Source organism: Cervus canadensis, chromosome 25, assembly GCF_019320065.1.
Source record: "Cervus canadensis isolate Bull #8, Minnesota chromosome 25, ASM1932006v1, whole genome shotgun sequence".
NCBI classification, from domain to species: Eukaryota; Metazoa; Chordata; class Mammalia; order Artiodactyla; family Cervidae; genus Cervus; species Cervus canadensis.
In genome coordinates, this window is record NC_057410.1 from 519,034 (window position 1) to 537,361 (window position 18,328).

General features: G+C 39.4%; 1 protein-coding gene across 2 annotated transcripts in view; it reads right to left on the reverse strand.

Annotated features, from left to right (window-relative positions):
- LOC122427483 (SAP domain containing ribonucleoprotein) overlaps positions 1-18,328 on the reverse strand; it is a 47,754-nt gene that overhangs the window by 18,619 nt on the left and 10,807 nt on the right. For both annotated transcript variants that reach the window (XM_043447008.1, XM_043447007.1), the window contains 5 exons: positions 12,918-12,969; positions 11,984-12,057; positions 11,515-11,543; positions 8,951-8,976; positions 7,740-7,808 (listed from right to left, as the gene is read on the reverse strand). In XM_043447008.1, coding sequence (XP_043302943.1) covers positions 7,740-7,808; positions 8,951-8,976; positions 11,515-11,543; positions 11,984-12,057; positions 12,918-12,969 — 250 coding nt within the window. The remainder of the gene's footprint in view (positions 1-7,739; positions 7,809-8,950; positions 8,977-11,514; positions 11,544-11,983; positions 12,058-12,917; positions 12,970-18,328) is intronic.

Genomic DNA, 18,328 nt, shown 5'->3' on the forward strand with positions numbered 1-18,328 from the left:
GACAGACTTCTTTAAGTTTCTGTGTATTGCCTAACGTGTATACTGTTGTTGTTTAGTCACTAAGTCATGTCCACTCTTTGCGACCCCATGGACTGTAGCCTGCCAGGCTCCTCTATCCATGGGATTTCCCAGGCAAGAATACTGGACTGGGTTGTCATTTCCTTCTCCAAGGTATTTTCCTGACCCAGGGATCAAACTCACGTCTCCTGCATCTCAGATTCTTTACCACTGAGCCATCTGGAAAGCATACAGTATATTTGTGGACCTAAAAGCTGAAATATGTGAGCTGTCAAGCAGAAATCAGCCTAGGAAGGATAGCAGATATTCAACATTCTCAAATTTATAATGTTGGAGATGGTCAGATTGTGACAGTTAAAAAAAAAAAATCTGTCACAAACACTATGCTCACCCCTCTCACAGATTCTCTCATATCCACTGGTCTGCAGTGGAATCTACTGGAGAGAAAAGAGGATGCAACGAGAACCTCAAGCTGGATCAAGGAAACACCAACTCTATGCAATGAGATAATAGGAGGTGGGTCTCTCATTGCCCCTTTTAGGAAACTAGGATGAAGAGGAGGTATTTCCACACCACCTATTAACCTCCATTATTTGTACCATATCTGTGCCTACAGAACTGTAAAACTTAAAAGACAGATGACCAAATTACAAAGAAGGAGGCTATACTGGAACCCAGGACCCCAGGATGAAGTGGACAGAATTGTGCTAATCTGGTTGTTCCATAAATACAAATTTAATCATATCACTAACCTCTGGCCAACCAAATACCAGGTTGCAAATAATTTCTGTGATAGAGAACTGTTAAACACAACACTTTGAACCAAACAACTGTTACACAAAACGTAGCTGGTTGCAATTTCAGGATCTGGGTCCTGGACACTCAAGTTCTAGAAAAAAAAAGTTACTTGAAAAAAACACTTCCTCTTCTTGGCCTTCCCTGCTGGTCCAGTGGTTAAGAATCTACCTGCCAATGCAGGGGACACAGGTTCAATCCCTGGTCCGGGAAAATTCCACATGCCATGGGGCAATAAAGCCCATGCACCACAACTACTATCTCTGCTAGTTCACCACAACTACTGCAGGCTCTCATCTCTGCTCTAGAGCCTGAGAGCCACAACGACTGAAGGCCCCGAGATGAGAAGTCTGGGCACCACAGCTAGAGGGGCCCCAACTCGCCGCAGTCAGAGAAAGGTCAGGCAGCAATGAAGACCCAGTGCAGCCACAAATAAATTAACTTAACTCTTCTTATCTCATTCAATTTCCTCTAATTTCTCTCCTCCTACAAATTCACTCTGAAACTGCTTGTATTCTACAAGTACTAAAAAATTCTGGGCAATGGAAACAGTGGTCCAAATAAGTGGTCTGATAAAGGATTTCTATGCTACTTCCAAGTATGAAAGCTTGTGGGAGATATAAGCTAGACTTGAGTCGTCCAATGCACATGTGGCTATTTAGATTTAAAACAATTAAAAATTCAATTCCTAGTCACATTAACTATACATTTCAGGTGATAACTACACGTGACTACTGACTAGTATAAAGGCATACCTTGATTTGTTATGCTTCACAGAGAGCGTACTTTTCATAAACTGAAGGTCTGCAACAACCCTGTGTTAGGCAAGTCTACTGGAGCCATCTTTCCAACAGCATTCACTCACTTCATGCCTGTGCCACATTCCGGTAATTCTTACGTTTCAAACCTTTCTATCATTGTTATTATAGCGATCTGTGATCAGAGATCTTTGATGTTACTACTGTAACTGTTTTGGGGCCCCACAAGCCACGCCTACCTAAGACAGTCACCTTAATACGTGTGTGTGCACTGACTGCTGCACCCACAGGCCACGGCCATTCCCATCTCCCTCCCTCTTCCTGGGCCTCCCTGTATCCTGAGACACAGCAATATGGAAATTAGGCCAATTAATAACCCTACAATGGTGCCTAAGTGTTCAAGTGAAAGGAAGAATTGTACATCTCTCAGTTTAAATCAAAAGTTAGAAAGGTATGTCAAAAGCTGAGACAGACCAAAAGCTAGGCCACTTATACCAAACGGTTTGCCAAGATGTGAATGCAATGGAAAAGCTCCTGAAGGAAATTAAAAGTGCTACTCCAATGAATATTAGAATAAAAAAGCAAAACACCGTTATTGCTAATGTGAAAAAAAAATTCAAGTGGTCTGGCTAGAAGATCAAAAAGCCATAACATCCCTTAAATCAAAGCCTAATCCAGAGCAAAGTGCTAACGCTCTTCAATTCGATGAAGGCTGCTGAGACAGGTAAGAAAGCTGAAGAATTCTGAAGCTAGAGAGCTTGGTTCCCTGAGCTTTAAGGAAAGAGCCACATCCATAACATCCAAGTGCAAGGAGCAGCAAATGCTGATGTAGAAGCTTCAGCAAACTGTCCAGAGAGATATAAAACAATTAATGAAGATGACTACATCAAACAGATTTTCTATGTAGATGAAACAGCCTTATATTGGAAGAAGATGCCATCTAGGACTTTCACAGCTAGAGAGAAGAGGTTAATGGCTTCAAAGTTTCAAAGGACAGGCTGACGCTCTTGTTAGGAGGCTAATGAAGCTGGTGAATTTACATTGAAGCTAGTGCTCATTTACCATTCTGAAAATCCCGGGGCTCTGCCTGTGTTCTGTGTATTGACCAACAAAGCCTGGATAACAGCACATCTGCTTACAACAGTTCACTGAATATTTTAAGCCAACTGTTGAGACCTACTGCTCAGGAAAAAAGTATACTTTCAAAGTATTACTACTCCTTGACAACGTACCTGGTCACCCAAGAGCTCTGACAGAGATGTAAAGTGAGATTAATGTTGTTTCCACTCCCTCTCATACAACATCCCTTCTGCAGCCTACAGATCAAAGAATAATTTCAACTTTCAAGTCTTATTATTTAAGAAATTCTTTTCATAAGGCCACATGTAGTGATTCCTTTGATGAATCTGGGCAAAGCAAACTGAAAACCTTCCAGAAAGGATTCACCATTCGAGATGACATCAAGAACAGTTTGATTCATGGAAAGAGGTAAAAAAATCAACATAACAGCAGTTTGGAAAAAGTTGATTCCAACACTCACAGGTGACTTTGAGAAGTTCAAGACTTCAGTACAGGAAGTTAACTGCAGATGTGGTGGAAACAGCTAAAGAACCAGAATTAGAACTGGAGCCTGAAGATGTGACTGAATTGCAGAAAGTCAGTAAAACTTGAATGGATGAGGAGTTGCTTGTGGATGAGCAAAGAAAGTGGTTTCTTAGGATTTCCCTGGTGGTTCAGTGGTTAAGAATCCACCTGCCAATGTAGGGGACACAGCTTCAATTCCCTGTCCGAGAGCTAAGACCCTGCATACTTTGGGGCAACTAAGGTGTGCCACAACTACTGAGTCCACACTCTAGAACCTGTGCTCTGCAACAAAAGAAGCCACCACGATAAGAAGCCTGCACACCACAAGCAGAAAAAGCTCTCCAGCAGCAACAAAGAGCCCAGGCACCGCAATGAAGACCCAGGACAGCCAAAATAAATAAACTTTTTAAAAAAAGAAAGTGATTTCTTGAGATAAAATATACTCCTGGTGAAAATGCTGTGACTGCTGAAATGACAACAAAAGATTTAAAATGTTACATAAACTTAGTTGATAAAGCAGCAGTTGGGTTTGAAAGCACTGACTCCAATTCTGAAAGAACTTATTCTGTAGGAAAGATGGTATTAAACAGCATTGCACAGTACAGAGAAACAATGTGGCAAACCCCATTGTTTTAAGAAACTCCCTAGCAAATACATTTGTCTACAGCTCCACACACAATCACAGAAAAGGAACAAATCTAATCACATGGACCACAGTCTTGTCTAACTCAATGAAACTATGAGCCATGCCCATGTAGGGCCATCCACGATGGACCGGTCGCGGTGGAGAGTTCTGACAGAATTGGTTCACTGGAGAAGGGAATGGCAAACCACTTCAGTATTCCTGCCTTGAGAACCCCATGAACAGTATGAAAAGGCAAAAAGACAGGACACTGAAAGATGAACTCCCCAGGTCAGTAGATGCCCAATAAAGACTGAAGGCGAGAGGAGAAGGGGATACAGAGGAGGAGATGGTTGGATGGCATCACCAACTCAATGGACATGAGTTTGAGTGAACTCCGGGAGTTGGTGATGGACTGGGAAGCCTGGCGTGCTGCAGTCCATGGGATCCCAAAGAGTCGGACATGTCTGAGGGACTGAACTGAACTGAACTGAACGGACAACTCCACACAGCATATGATTTATATTTTACTATATAAATGTTAAACCACACATAATATTTCCTTCATGACAGCACTTTTTTAAGCAATAAAGTACTTTTCAATTTAGGTATGTACACTACTTGTTTGTGACTCACGTTACTGCAATATTCACGGTACTGTGGTGGTCTGGAACTGAATTCACAGTATTTCTGAGGTGTGCCTGTATTACACAACAGATTATTCAATAGAACAACACTGTGCAGAATATTTCCATCATCACAGAAAGTTCTATGGAACAGTGGTGCTCAGCAAAAAATAGCAAGGACATTTTCTCAGGCATTTTACTGGTTTATGAGGCACATTAGAGCAAACCACTGCTAACAGGATAATTCTGAAAACTGGAATTTATGATCAATGCAAATGGAATGTATACTCAAAGAGAACATCTCAAAAAGTCACAAGCTTCCAAGAAAAGTGGTCCTCAGAAGAAACCATATATAGTCTAGAATAGTGCTACTCAAAACGTAGTCTGCCTCCTAATGCTTGCCCCCCAAACTGTTACCAGCCTGCAATAAGTTCAGAAACCATTTAAAAACTTCCAAAGTAATTTAACATGTCTTTGACATTTTTGCTTCACAAAAGTACCTCTCTGTAATGAATGGGAAAATTTTAAAAACTAGGCTTTCACCACAGAACTTGGGAAGCACTGCTCCAGAACAAGTATGACAGTGAATGTCAGAACAGAGCTCATGCAGAGCTCCCCCAACGACCACTCTCTCATGTTAACTCCTGAGAATTTAAAATGGGAACTAAAATCTTATCAATGATCAACTGAAACACGGAAATTAATTGACTCAAGGTGATAAAACCTGAACTGAAAACTAAAGAAGAAAACTAGTTTATATTGAGGGTCAAAGTGTCACTATGTTCAGTTCAGTTGCTCAATCGTGTCTGACTCTTTGCGACCCCATGAATCGCAGCACGCCAGGCATCCCTGTCCATCACAAACTCCCGGAGTTTACTCAAACTCATGCCCATCGAGTAAGTGATGCCATCCAGCCATCTCATCCTCTGTCGCCCCCTTCTCCTCCTGCCCCCAATCCCTCCCACCATCAGCGTCTTTTCCAATGAGTCAACTCTTCGCATGAGGTGGCCAAAGTATTGGAGTTTCAGCTTCAGCATCAGTCCTTCCAATGAACACCCAGGACTGATCTCCTTTAGGATGGACTGGCTGGATCTCCTTGCAGTCCAAGGGACTCTCAAGAGTCTTCTCCAACACCACAGTCACTATGTTAGGGAACTGCAATTATTTATTACAATTATTTATTCTCCACAACATGGTGTTAGGTATTACTCCTAGTTTTATAGATGAGGACCAAAGAAGTTCAGTAATTTGCTCAAAATTAATAAATATATCTTTTCATGTTTTACTCAGCATCCTGTGGAGGCTGAAAACAGGTCAAATATAGAGAAAGATTCCAGAGAAGAGAAAAGACTGATATCCTCACGTAAGTTAGGTGGACAGCACACAGCAAAACACAAATTCCTCTCAGGAATGGGCCTATATGAGCTCAGTTGTGGGAGGTACAAAGTCCAATTTTGTTAATTTTGATTGAACATATAATGTATGGCTGTTAGCATAACTGATGCCATCTTGGATCCATTCAGCTCCTCCTATCCTTCCACTGACCCTACCTAGAGCTGCACTGTTTAGTAAATCTCTTCTCTGTCATCAAGGACTTTGTAGTTAATATTGTTTAATGATCATGAGGTCTAGGTGGCCTTTGTGCTGTTTAGCCTCTGAAACAATGAAGGCCTTCAATGATGTATTCTCGGCATCCATGAGACTAGTTACCCATTTATAACCTTGACTTGGAAACATACTTCCTGTTTCCAAGCATGTACCCTCAAAGCCTGGGTTAACTAAATACACAAAGAGCCCCATTGGCCCCTCCACAGTGTAGAGTACAGCTGCCAATACTTCAGGTAGCAAAACGCTACCTTATCTGCTACCTGTAAGTAAGTTACCCTATAATAAACTAATCCACCTATTATATGGAGCTGCTTCATTTTTCAGTATCACGATACAATCTCAGGCTTCCCTGATGGCACAGAGGTTAAAGCATCTGCCTGCAATGCGGGAGACCTGGGTTCAATCCCTGGGTTGGGAAGATCCCCGGGAGAAGGAAATGGCAACCCATTCCAGTATTCTTGCCTGGAAAATCCCACGGACAGAGGAGCCTGGTGGGCTACACTCCATGGGGTAGCAAAGATACGATACAATCTCAGTTCAGTGGGTGCCTTTTGTACCTCTGCCTTCCAACACACAAACTAATCCAATTCCCTAGAGGAGTGCAGTTATTGCTGAGATTCTCAGATACCGAAGCCTCATATACAAAAGGAGACAAGATAAAAATCAGGGCCACAGATACAAGGCACCCTTCCCCCTGACCACCTAACGAAACACTTCTGGTTTATAGTAACTCTTCCCAATTAAGCTGCATGTGGTTTAAGAATTATACATTCTGCCTCCCTCTCAAATCCCTTATTTCAGTCCACATAAACCACCAAATACTCCTACTGAATACCTACGGTTTCAGCATCAAGTTGGGCAAAAAGTCGATGTTGTATTTCCGGTAAACATAAAACATGTAACCCAAAGGGAAGGAAGATGAAGCACAGTTGTGTTCAAGGTTATGAGTCCCAGAGGAACACAACTTTTATATGCTCAGCTTTTTTCCTGAGCAAAAGTATAACTATTGTCAGATCAGTTTTTTCCAATGGATTTCTAGAGCGCTAAATGCTTCCACACTTGAGTGGGAAATATTTTTTTTCTAATGATGGTTTTTCTGATTTAAAATAATCTTCCCTTAATCCAACTATCACCTCAACAACCAAGAAACATGCTCTCATCCTCACAGAACAAAGATTAAGAGACTACTCGCTCTAGCATTTTCTCTAATGTGTCTAGCAAAACTCGAAACACAACAATGTCCTGTAGAATTGATCACTCCACAGAGCATGGTGTCAAGAGTCATCTTGCTTAAACTAAACAGTGTCAGTTAGCAGAAGGGTAGAAAGAATAAAGTAACTTTCTCAGTGTTTTTCTACAGAACCTCCTAATTTTATTTTCAGGTATCTTTGCCTAATGACAAGACTGTCTTCCCCTGATTATTTAATTTCTAATATACCTATATCAGAAGTTAAAGCAGATGTAACATCACTGAATCCAACATCTTAACTACGAAAAATATAGACCTTATTTATTCTAACAGCCAGTGTGGAAGTTATGCAAACAACCTGTAGAAAACAACAATTAACTTTGTGAAACAATTTCCATAATGTAATCGATAGTGAGAGGAGGTGACAGTCAAAGGACTGCATTAAATGAAGTGCTGAGTAGCCAGTTCTATTCTTAGGACAGTCATTTCCAAACTATGCAACCCCAAGCTGCTCTAATGTTGCAAAAATAGTACCTTACCTTTCTGGAGATTGAAGAGACATTCAAACCAAACCTTTGAGCTCTTTCTTTTAGCTTATCCAGGTTAACCTACAAAAATATAGGGGGGGAAACATATTAAAAAAAATCAAAACAGAAAACACAGAGGTACAAACTATGATCCAAAGCTAAGAGTTCAATTAAGCCTATACAACATCAAAGATACCCTATGTGCCAAATTAGGAAACTAAGCAGCACTCATTCATGCCACTAATTATTAAAAGACCTCTCCTGGAATGCAGTGAGAGATTTAGCCCTGCCTCCTTCATTCATCAAAGGTGGCAAAAGCCTAAGGAGGGTTTAAGATCAAAGTAGGCCAAACACTGCTTGAAAAAGCAAACAAATGTCTAAATCATCACCTCTAAACAAGTCCATCATTCACAGTTCAAAATTGTTAATGTCTATACCAAGGCTTTGCAGGTAATTCTTAACTCGATCTCCTAGCAAACAGAAACTACCACTGAAGCTCTCCATTCTTCAGAAGACAAACACACTACCAGCACCCAACTCAATTCTCTTACTTCCTTTTTCTTGGAAGCCTTGATGTACAAGATGATATAAAGATATCTGGGACATTTCCTTCACTACTACCACTGCTAATAACTACTACTACTACTACTAAAACATTTCACCTTCAGTTTAATTATTGAACTGTAACTCCAAGAGCAAGGTTTCATAAAGTGAAACATATTTCACATCATCTGTTTGCATTTTCTAAGCATGCTGACAAGTCATAATAGTCCAGAAGACATATTATCCTAGTCTTTACTCTCTGGTATTTAACAGGTAGTGTTGAAAATGACCAGTATCTACAGACAGAACTCATAAGTTGCTTCCACAGATTCTCCTGTGGTAATTAAGAGTTAGACATTATCCAAAAGCCACTGGGTGAGGTCTAAAACTCTAGTACCATAGAAGTTATACGGATTATCCTCTAGCTAACAAAATCTTTTTATTTTTTCCTAAGAGGGGTGGTAAGAAGGAAAATATTTATGACTCTGAAGATGCAAGAATTTCCTGACCTCTCAGTACCTCAAACAATTCATTCTATTCAGGACATAAAATACTGTACTGAAAATAGTCATCAAATTCATATGATCTGTTTCCTCTTATCTGGAGAGGAGGAGGAAATCCCTAACTTAAAACTAACTGTATAGAGTTAAGGTTAAGAGAAGAAAAAAAAGATTTCTTACCATAGGCTTGGTGTCAGACGACAGACCTAAAGAAAGAAAGAAAAAAGTTTTATTTTATATTCTTAGAAGTCATAAAGAAAGCTGAAAGTCTTGAAGTTAGACAGGATAAAAATCATACATAGGAAAAATGTCCTTTATCTTATAAAGGTAAAGAAAAGGTAGAGATGACATCTAGTATCTGCATTCACTGCTTCTGGGAACATAAAATAGTATAGCCAATTTGGAGAAGTCTGGCAGTTCTTCGAAGAGTTAAACATAGAACCTACCATATGACCTAGCAATTTTACTTATATGTATATACCTCTAGAGAAATGAAAATACATAGCCACATAAAAACTTGTATATGAATGTTCACAGCAGCATTAGCCATAGTAGCCAAAAAGTGAAAACAACCCAACCATACAGTCAACTGAGGGGTAGATAAAACGCATTACACATCAGTACGATGTAACATTACCCAACAAGAAATCCTAAAATAGGGACAAACCTGGTATCCATTATGTGAAGTGAAAGAAGCCAGTCACAAAGACCATGAACTGTATGATGCTATTTATATGAAGGCAAACTAACATATATAGAAAAAACTTACTGGTTGCTTGTGAGGACAGAGAAAGCAGATGAGAAAAGCTAATGGGTGTGGGGTTTCTTTTGGGGGTGATGAGTATGTCCTAAAATCAGACTATGATGATAGCTGCACAACCATCTGAATATATTTAAAAAACACTGGATCATATACTTAAGAGGATGAGTTGGATGATATATGAGTTATATCTCAATAAAGCTGTTCAAAGAGAAAAGACATCATATCTAGACAAAGATGCAGAGCTACTATCATAGACAGTTAAAATTATAACTACTTAAAGCCAATGTTCTATCCTGAAATTATCACTTAGAAGCAAGCAGCATATTAGCCTCTAGGCTCAACCCTATTCTAGTCAATAATTAGTTATGTAAAACTTTTCAGAATTTTAGTTTAAGCAATCTCAATACTGCAACTAGCTCCCTAACTTTCCACTGTAAATTTCAGGTATACACTCAACTGTTTTTTTTTGAAATTTTTTAATTCATTCATTCATTCATTTTGGCTACACAGGGTCTTTATTGCTGCATGTGGGCTTTCTCTAGCTGCAGTGAGTGGGCAGGGCTGCAGTGAGATACATGGGCTTCTCCTTGCGGTGGCTTCTCTTGTTGCGGAGCATGGGCTCTAGGGAGCACAGGCTCGGTAGTTGTGGCAGACGGGCTTTAGTTGCACACGGAATCTTTCTGGACCAGGGATGGAACCTGTGTCCCCTGTGCTGGCAGGGGGATTGGTAACCACTGGACCACCAGGGAAGTCCTGGACTTGATTTTTACCATAACCTATGTACAAGGAACTATTTACATATTTTTATGTTCACTCATAAAACAATATTTCCTTTTATTTTATTGGTCAACTTTCCTTTTTAGGCTAAGCATTAATTTTAACTTTAGTCTTTCTTCAAATAACACCATTAAATAATATCAACTTCTGCTATTCCATTACCAATCCTATGCTCTCTCTCCTGATATAATGAAATGTCAGAAAATATTTTGTTTTTAAAGTATGTAGCCACAGTGACCAGAATTTTGCTGGTCTTTTAAAAGTCACAGTGAAAGTCTACAAGATCTTTGAAGGACATTTTCTTAACAGACTTGAAACTTTTAACAGGCCACTAGGAAGTCTGTATTTTATCTGGCAAGTACATTTAAAGTCTCTCAGAACAAGTACTATGTTCTTTTTAAAAAGAATAGATTTTTTTTCCCTTAATTTATTACAGATACATGTTCACTGTAGAAAATTTTAAAATTTAAGCAAAAAGAAGCCATTTGAAATTCCACCAACCAGAGACAATGAATGTTATCAACTTAGTATATATCCCTCTAATCTTTTTTTCCTATCCATACATGTACTTGTATTGGGAAAGGGGAACATACTACAAATATTTTATAACTTGCTTTTCCCACTTCCCTGACAAATGGGACAGATACAACTTTAAACAGTATTATTTTAAACATCTTCATGGTCTTCTAACTGTTCTATGGTACACATTTACTTAACCAGTTCTCTATTGTATATTACACTGTTTCCAGTTATTGATCACTATAAATAATACAGTGATATAATCCTCGTGGCTAAGTCTTTAAGCATAACCAAGATTATTTCCTTGTAAATTCTTAAAAGGTAAAAGATACTCTTTTTCCTCTTGCCACTCACACTAGGTAATGTAACACTGGACAGGTACATAATAATTATATGCTGATTTGAGACACCAGAATAAAGCTGATACTAGAACGTTCTCTGAAGATATCCAAGAAAAGGAAAACAAACGTTCGCACTGCTTCCTATTCTCTCAAACTTTAGTACCTTCTCTAAATTGCCCGGAAAGGCTTGAAAATGGCTTTATCTAAAGCAAAAAGGTGAATTTAACAACCTCTTAAAGGCTGCCAGAGCTAACAAGTTTACCTTAATTTGGAGAAATAAAATCTGTTGTGCCAAAAAAGTAAAAATATAAAGATAACTTTTTCAGAAGTCTCTATATTCTTACCTTTTGATGGAACTGGAGAAATCCCAAATCTGTAGAAAGGAAAACAAGCTAAATTTTAGGAAGCTGTTCACACTCCTGGTTTGTATCCGTGTCAAGTGTACATATGGCACTTCTTGCTTGTGATCTCAAGCCTTGCAATCATTAGCTAATTCTAACAACTCCATGAAAGAGGTTCAGTTGACTCTTTTTCTCACCAAGAGTCCAGAGAATAAACTAAAATGTAGCCTCATCAGAATCGGGAGTAACACTCAGCTCCTGTCTTTTTCCTATTACAGAAACCCTGCTTGTTAATAAAAACCAATCTATAGCTACTACATCCAGTCAGCAGACATGTTCTGTACAGAGCCAAGAGAGCCTTTCTTTTCAGCAAGGCCTCTATTCTATTTTAAATAAACTATATTTAAAACCTACCACACCCCTTCACCTTAATATTATCACTATCTCAGATCTAAATAGCTGGGAAACTCACCTAGCTGCCCGGGCAGCTTTCTTACTCTCCAAACTCACAGGTACATTGAATCGTTCAGCTCTCTTCTGCATCCTCTAAGTGATAACAGACAAAAGAAAGGACAGAGAAAAATTTAATTCCTGGTTTACTTCTTTTAAGAGAAAAGTCATTTAGAGATGTATACCTTTAGAACATCAGGAGTAATTTCTTAAGGTCTAAACTGAGTTATGCTGACAATCATAGAGGATATCAGGTTGTATCCATCCCAGGCCTAACTCAACAGCCCTTTCCAGAAAGCAAACACAAAAAGACTATTATTACATTCATGTCCTCAAAAACAAAAGGGAAGGAATAAAATAAAACCCACATTCTACATCAAGCCAAGAAGACAAAAGCTGTGTTTGGTTGACCTTTGAAAATGGATCAAAGGAACAGCTTGGTTCCAACACTAGTTGTGTACTCTTTCAGTCAGAAATGAGATACCAGGAAAAAAAAAGAAATGAAGCAGCATTGTCCTATGCCATCTCTACTTTAAACGTACAAAAAAAGCCCACAGATCTTGACTGGAACCTGGTTTCAGAGATTCTGAGACAGAATCCAGAGAAATTTCTATCTCATCAGCTAGCTAGTAGTAACTGGTGAGTGACAGCTTCCCTTTTAACTTTTCATCTCTTTCAAGGTACAATCCTCTAACTCTAATCCCAGTTTATAAACGTCTTAAAAAGAGTTACCACTAAGACCAGAATACTATACAAAAGATTAGGGCTTCAAAGGCAACTATGCCAGCCCAAATATATTCCCAAGTGTAGCTGGTGTAAAAATGCATCACTACCTAAATCTGTCAATACTGATTTTCTGCTTATGAGTAAATATTTTAAAGTGATGACACAGATAAAATAAAGGGTAAGAAACAGAAAGATATATATAGACTGCTCTTCTGAAACAAATGACCTACCTCAGTCTGTGGTATTTCAGATGTAATTTTTACCACTTTTTTCTCTGCTGCCCTGGAAAAGAGATTTTTAAAATCAGAAAACTGATACTCTAAACTGAAACCTTAGAATTGTATAAGAATTCACCTGAATCATGTTCTCTGTCCCATATCTCTCTGCCACCCTTCAGACCAAAAAAGCATGAAGCCCATCAGATTTTTCAGTTCCTTGAACTGTCATCTATTCATGAAAAAGTTCAGATAACAGACTAAGTCACTTTCCTGTAAGAAAGCAACCAGAAGTTAAGTGTGGTCAAATGCACCGAGCTGAGGGAGATGTGCAAAGGGCGCGGGAAATCACCTCATTTACTCTCAGGAACTTTAAATGTGCTTCTGGACCAACGACTATTCCTCCAACCCTTATTTAAACACCAGCTCTCAATTTTCATCACAATTAATGAGTGCTCTACAAGGTCTGGTTTCCTTCTTTTACAAATCCCTTATATCTCCCATGGGACCAGCTGGAAGAGTCAAAGTGGGACAAATAAAAGTGCCAAAGGGAGTGGGAAGAAAAAAAGGCTAAGGGAAGTTTGAATTAGGAAAACACGCTAAGTTACTAGTCAAAAGGTTTAAGAGAAAACAAAAGCAGAGGGACCAGAGGGGCGGGAGGCAAAGTTCGGAAGTACCCAGGATAAATGGAAGGGCATTAACCCTCCAACAAACAACTCCCATAAAACTGTGGGTCATAACCAGTCTCATTAAGGACCCTCATTTAGAGACATGGGCGGCTTTTGTTCCAATATCCCGGACACTTTTCCCATTTGATGCCCTGAAAGGTAGTAATGGTTTAATGGCATTTTCAGAGGAAGCAATTCTGGAACAGGAACTTACTCTCTGCTCCATCCTTTTGTTGGAGGTCCCTGGACTGACAGATAAGCAATGGGAGCCCCCTGCTGACCATAACTAAGTCCTGCAATATTTAATTGCCCTGGTTTGGGGGGTGGGGGGTGAAAAAAAAATCAAACTAGAAACATAGGTTATCTTTTGGAGAATATCAAAGAAAGACAAAGCGAGGAGATCTCCTTTTGAATGTTTAAAGGATTTTTTTTAAAGAAATTTCTGATTTTTTTCCATTTCCTAATCATCTTTGTTTCCCCAACCCTCTCATTTTCTTCAGGCAGAAAGGGACATGGAAGTTTAATGTTTTATTTGAAGTCCAATGCCATTAAAATAGCAGTCCTCTTCACCAAACCCCAGGCTAATGACTTCCTCTACATTCCCATCAGTACACCTCATGGTAAAAAGGGAACCTGAGAGGAAGCTTCCTTCAGATCTGTTCCAACTCCCTAAGGCACAATTAAGCTCAAGCAATAAATACACATCATACTCTGAGGCTCATGTGAAATCTCTTCTCTTCACTGCTAAGTTTCTCTCCTATTCACAGTCATACACAAAACATCCTCCAAACTACAGGGACCCCGAATCTTTCTGTACATACTTTAGTCTAACCACTACTATCCCTCTAAGAAGCAAAATCACAACCTCTCCCACATAGCCAATTTCCTTGTTTAGAAATTAACTGGGTGGGAGGGGGGATCGGGATGGGGAATACGTGTAAATCTATGGCTGATTCATATCAATGTATGACAAAACCCACTGAAATGTTGTGAAGTAATTAGCCTCCAACTAATAAAAAAAAAAAAAGAACCCACAATAGGCAAAAAAAAAAAAAAGAAATTAACTGACAAAATTAAAGCCCTCTAAACAGAAGAATTATGTATTTTATATATTATAAAGATAACTAAGAATTCTCACACTTCACTGTTTTTAACTCACACAGGCTAATTACATCACCGCATTTACTTCACCTTCCTTCCGCTCCTCAGTTTAGTCACTCAGTTGTGTCCAACTCTTTGCGACCCCATGAACTGCAGCACGTCAGGCTTCCCTGTCCATCACCAACTCCCAGAGCTTGTTCAAACTCATATCCATCGAGTCGGTGATGCCATCCAACCATTTCATCCTTTGTCATCCCCTTCTCCTCCTGCCTTAAATCTTTCCCAGCACTAGGGTCTTTTCCAATGAATCAGTTCTTCACATCAGGTGGCCAAACTATTGGAGCTTCAGCTTTAGCATCAGTCCTTCCAATTCAGGACTGATTTTCTTTAGGATTGACTGGTTTGATCTCCCTGCAGTCCAAGGGACTCTCAAGAGTCTTCTCCAACACCACAGTTCAAAAGCATCACTTCTTTGCTCAGCTTTCTTTATAGTCCAACTCTCACATCTACACAACTACTGGAAAAACCATAGCTTTGAATAAGCAGACCTTTGTTGGTGAAGTAATGTCTCTTCTTTTTAATATGCTGCAAAGTCTGTCATTGTTTCCATTGTTTCCCCATCTACTTGCCATGAAGCGATGGGACGAGATGCCATATCTTAGTTTTTTGAATGTTGAGTTTTAAGCCAGCTTTTTCACCCTCCTCCTCCACTTTCACCAAGAGGCTCTTTAGTTCCTCTTCACTCTCTGCCATAAGGGCGGTGTCATCTGCCTATCTGAAGTTATTGATATTTCTCTTGGCAATCTTGATTCCAACTTGTGCTTCATCCAGCCCAGCATTTCGCATGATGTACTCTGCATAAAAGCTAAATAAATAAGCAGGGTGACAAAATACAGCCTTGATGTACTCCTTTCCCAATGTTGTTCCCAGTCCATTGTTCCATGTCCAGTTCTAACTGTTGCTTCTTGACCTGCATACAGATTTCTCAGGAGGCAGGGAAGGTGGTCTGGTATTCCCGTCTCTTAAAGAATTTTCCAGTTTGTTGTGATCCACAAAGTCAAAGACTCTGGCATAGTCAATAAAGCAGAAATAGATGTTTTTCTGGAATACTCTTGCTTTTTCCATGATTCAATGGATGTTGGCAATTTGATCTCTGGTTCCTCTGCCTTTTCTAAATCCAGCTTGAACACGTGGAAGTTCTTGGTTCATGTACTGTTGAAGTCTCGCTTGGATAATTTTTCATTATTCTGCTAGCGTGTGAGATGAATGCAATCGTGCGGTAGTTTGGGCATTCTCTGGCATTGCCTTTCTTTGAGATTGGAATGAAAACTGACCTTTTCCAGTCCTGTGGTCACTGGTGAGTTTTCCAAATGTGCTGGCACATTGAGTGCAACATTTTCACAGCATCATCTTTTAGGATTTGAAATAGCTCAACCGGAATTCCATCACCTCCACTAGTTCATAGTGACGCTTCCTAAGGCCCACTTGACTTTGCATTCTAGGATGTCTGGCTCTAGGGTGATCACACCATCGTGGTTATCTGGGTCATGAAGATCTTTTTTGTACCGTTCTTCTGTGTATTCTTGCCACCTCTTCTTAATATCTTCTGCTTCTGTTAGGTCCATACCATTTCTGTCCTTTATTGTGCCCATCTTCGCACGAAATGTTCCCTTGGTATCTCTAATTTTCTTGAAGACATTTCCAGTCTTTCCCATTCTACTGTTTTCCTCTATTTCTTTGCACTGATCACTGATCCTTCTTGCCATGTAAGTTCCCCAAACCGCTCTATTTTAAAGCTATCCCAGGACTCCCCTGGTGGTCCCGTGGCCAATGCAGGGAACCTGGGTCAGGGAACTACATCTCACAAGACACAACTAAGAGTCTGTATGCTGCAACTAAGTTTCGGTGCAGCCAAATAAATAACTTTTTAAAAAAGCCTGGAGAATCCCATGGACAGAGGTGCCTGGTGGGCTGTAGTCCACAGGGTCACAAAGAGTTGGACACGACTGAGCGACTAACACTTTCACGCTCGGGATGGAATTTCTGGCTCCAAGTCACCCTTTGAGGAACTGCCTCATTTTGCACTGCCTTATGTAAAAATAAAGACATAAAGACCAAAAAAACCCCAAAAGCTATCCCACTGTCCATCTTCTCAAGACATATTGTCTACACAAAAACCTCCTGTAATGGGCAACAACTAAATGGCTTTAGAAAGCAGTAGTATTTGACAAAATCTAATAGAACACTAAAGGAATATCCTCTCTAATGCAGCAAATTCCCTGCTAGCTGTATTCTTTGGACATACTTGCATAAATTTAAAATTAATTGTATAAGGAAGTACAGCACTGCATGTTTAGAATAATCTAAATATCCATCAACAGGAAGAGATTGGTGAAATTGCTATTTACTTTTAGAATGGAGTGCTATTAGCTGCCAGAAAGAATAAAATTCTAAGTTGTTAACAACTAAATCTACATGACGGATTCACAGGGGTCTATATAGTATTCTCTTAACTTTTTTATAAGCTTGTAATATTGTATAACAACAAACTAAAAAAAGAAATACCTACCATTTACTAGGATAATTATCCTCATTTCATACAGCTGATATAAGGATTAGATGAGAATATATGTAAAACACTTAGAACCTTGCCTACTATATAACTAATTTTTTTTTTTGGCCTTGCCAGACAGCATGCAAGAACTTAAGCTCCCCAACCAGAGACCAAACCCATGCCCCCTGCAGTGGAAGCATGGAGTCTTAACCACTGGAATGCCACAGAAGTCTTTACATCTAATATTTAAATAAGGACATATGATGATATAGAAAGATCTCCATACGTGGGAAAAATATCAGGAAACCAACAATATGCATTGTGCACGTACATATACATATACACACACCATATAAAATATTCCAAAAGAATATACTGAAAACCTCTGGGAAGTCAGGTGGAGGTACAGACAAAGGTATTTAATTTTCTTTCTTTTCTCTTTTTTGGGGGAACAGGGGGGCTGCACCACATGACATGTGGAATCTTAGTTCCCCAACCAGGGACTGACCCTTTGCCCCTACACTGAAAGCTCAGAGTCTTAACCACTGGACCACCAGGGAAGTCTCCTTTATTTTCAATTTATATACACTTCTAGGTACTGTTTATGACTTTTTACAAGTACACATATTGCCTTTTATAATTGAACAGATTAATACAGCTATGAGGAGCAAAAATGTTAGAAAGGACTCAGCTGCTCTTAATGCACTGGTGCGTAAGAGGGCCAGGCACTTGTGGGGATCCCAAGTAAAAGATGTTATGAACAATCTTGTGCAATAATTTAAATAAACCAAGATCTACTTTTTATTGATGCTGTGTCCTCCCTTCTTCCACTGTGAACCAGAGAAGAGAGAACAGTGCTACTTGAGACATAACCTCTGCCCCGCACACTTCTCCCTTACAAAAGTCCGCATATGCAGAAAATCCGCATGATTCTCTACACAGAAAGAGAATCATCTATCATGGTGATACAACAAGGCTAAGAGATATAAACTTTTTACGAACTGAAGTCTCCTGGTCCTAATTATCTATTACATAACCCAAAGACAACTTACTTTCCATCAGTGGGACAATGTAGTTGAAATGAACTAGACTTTTCTAAAAAT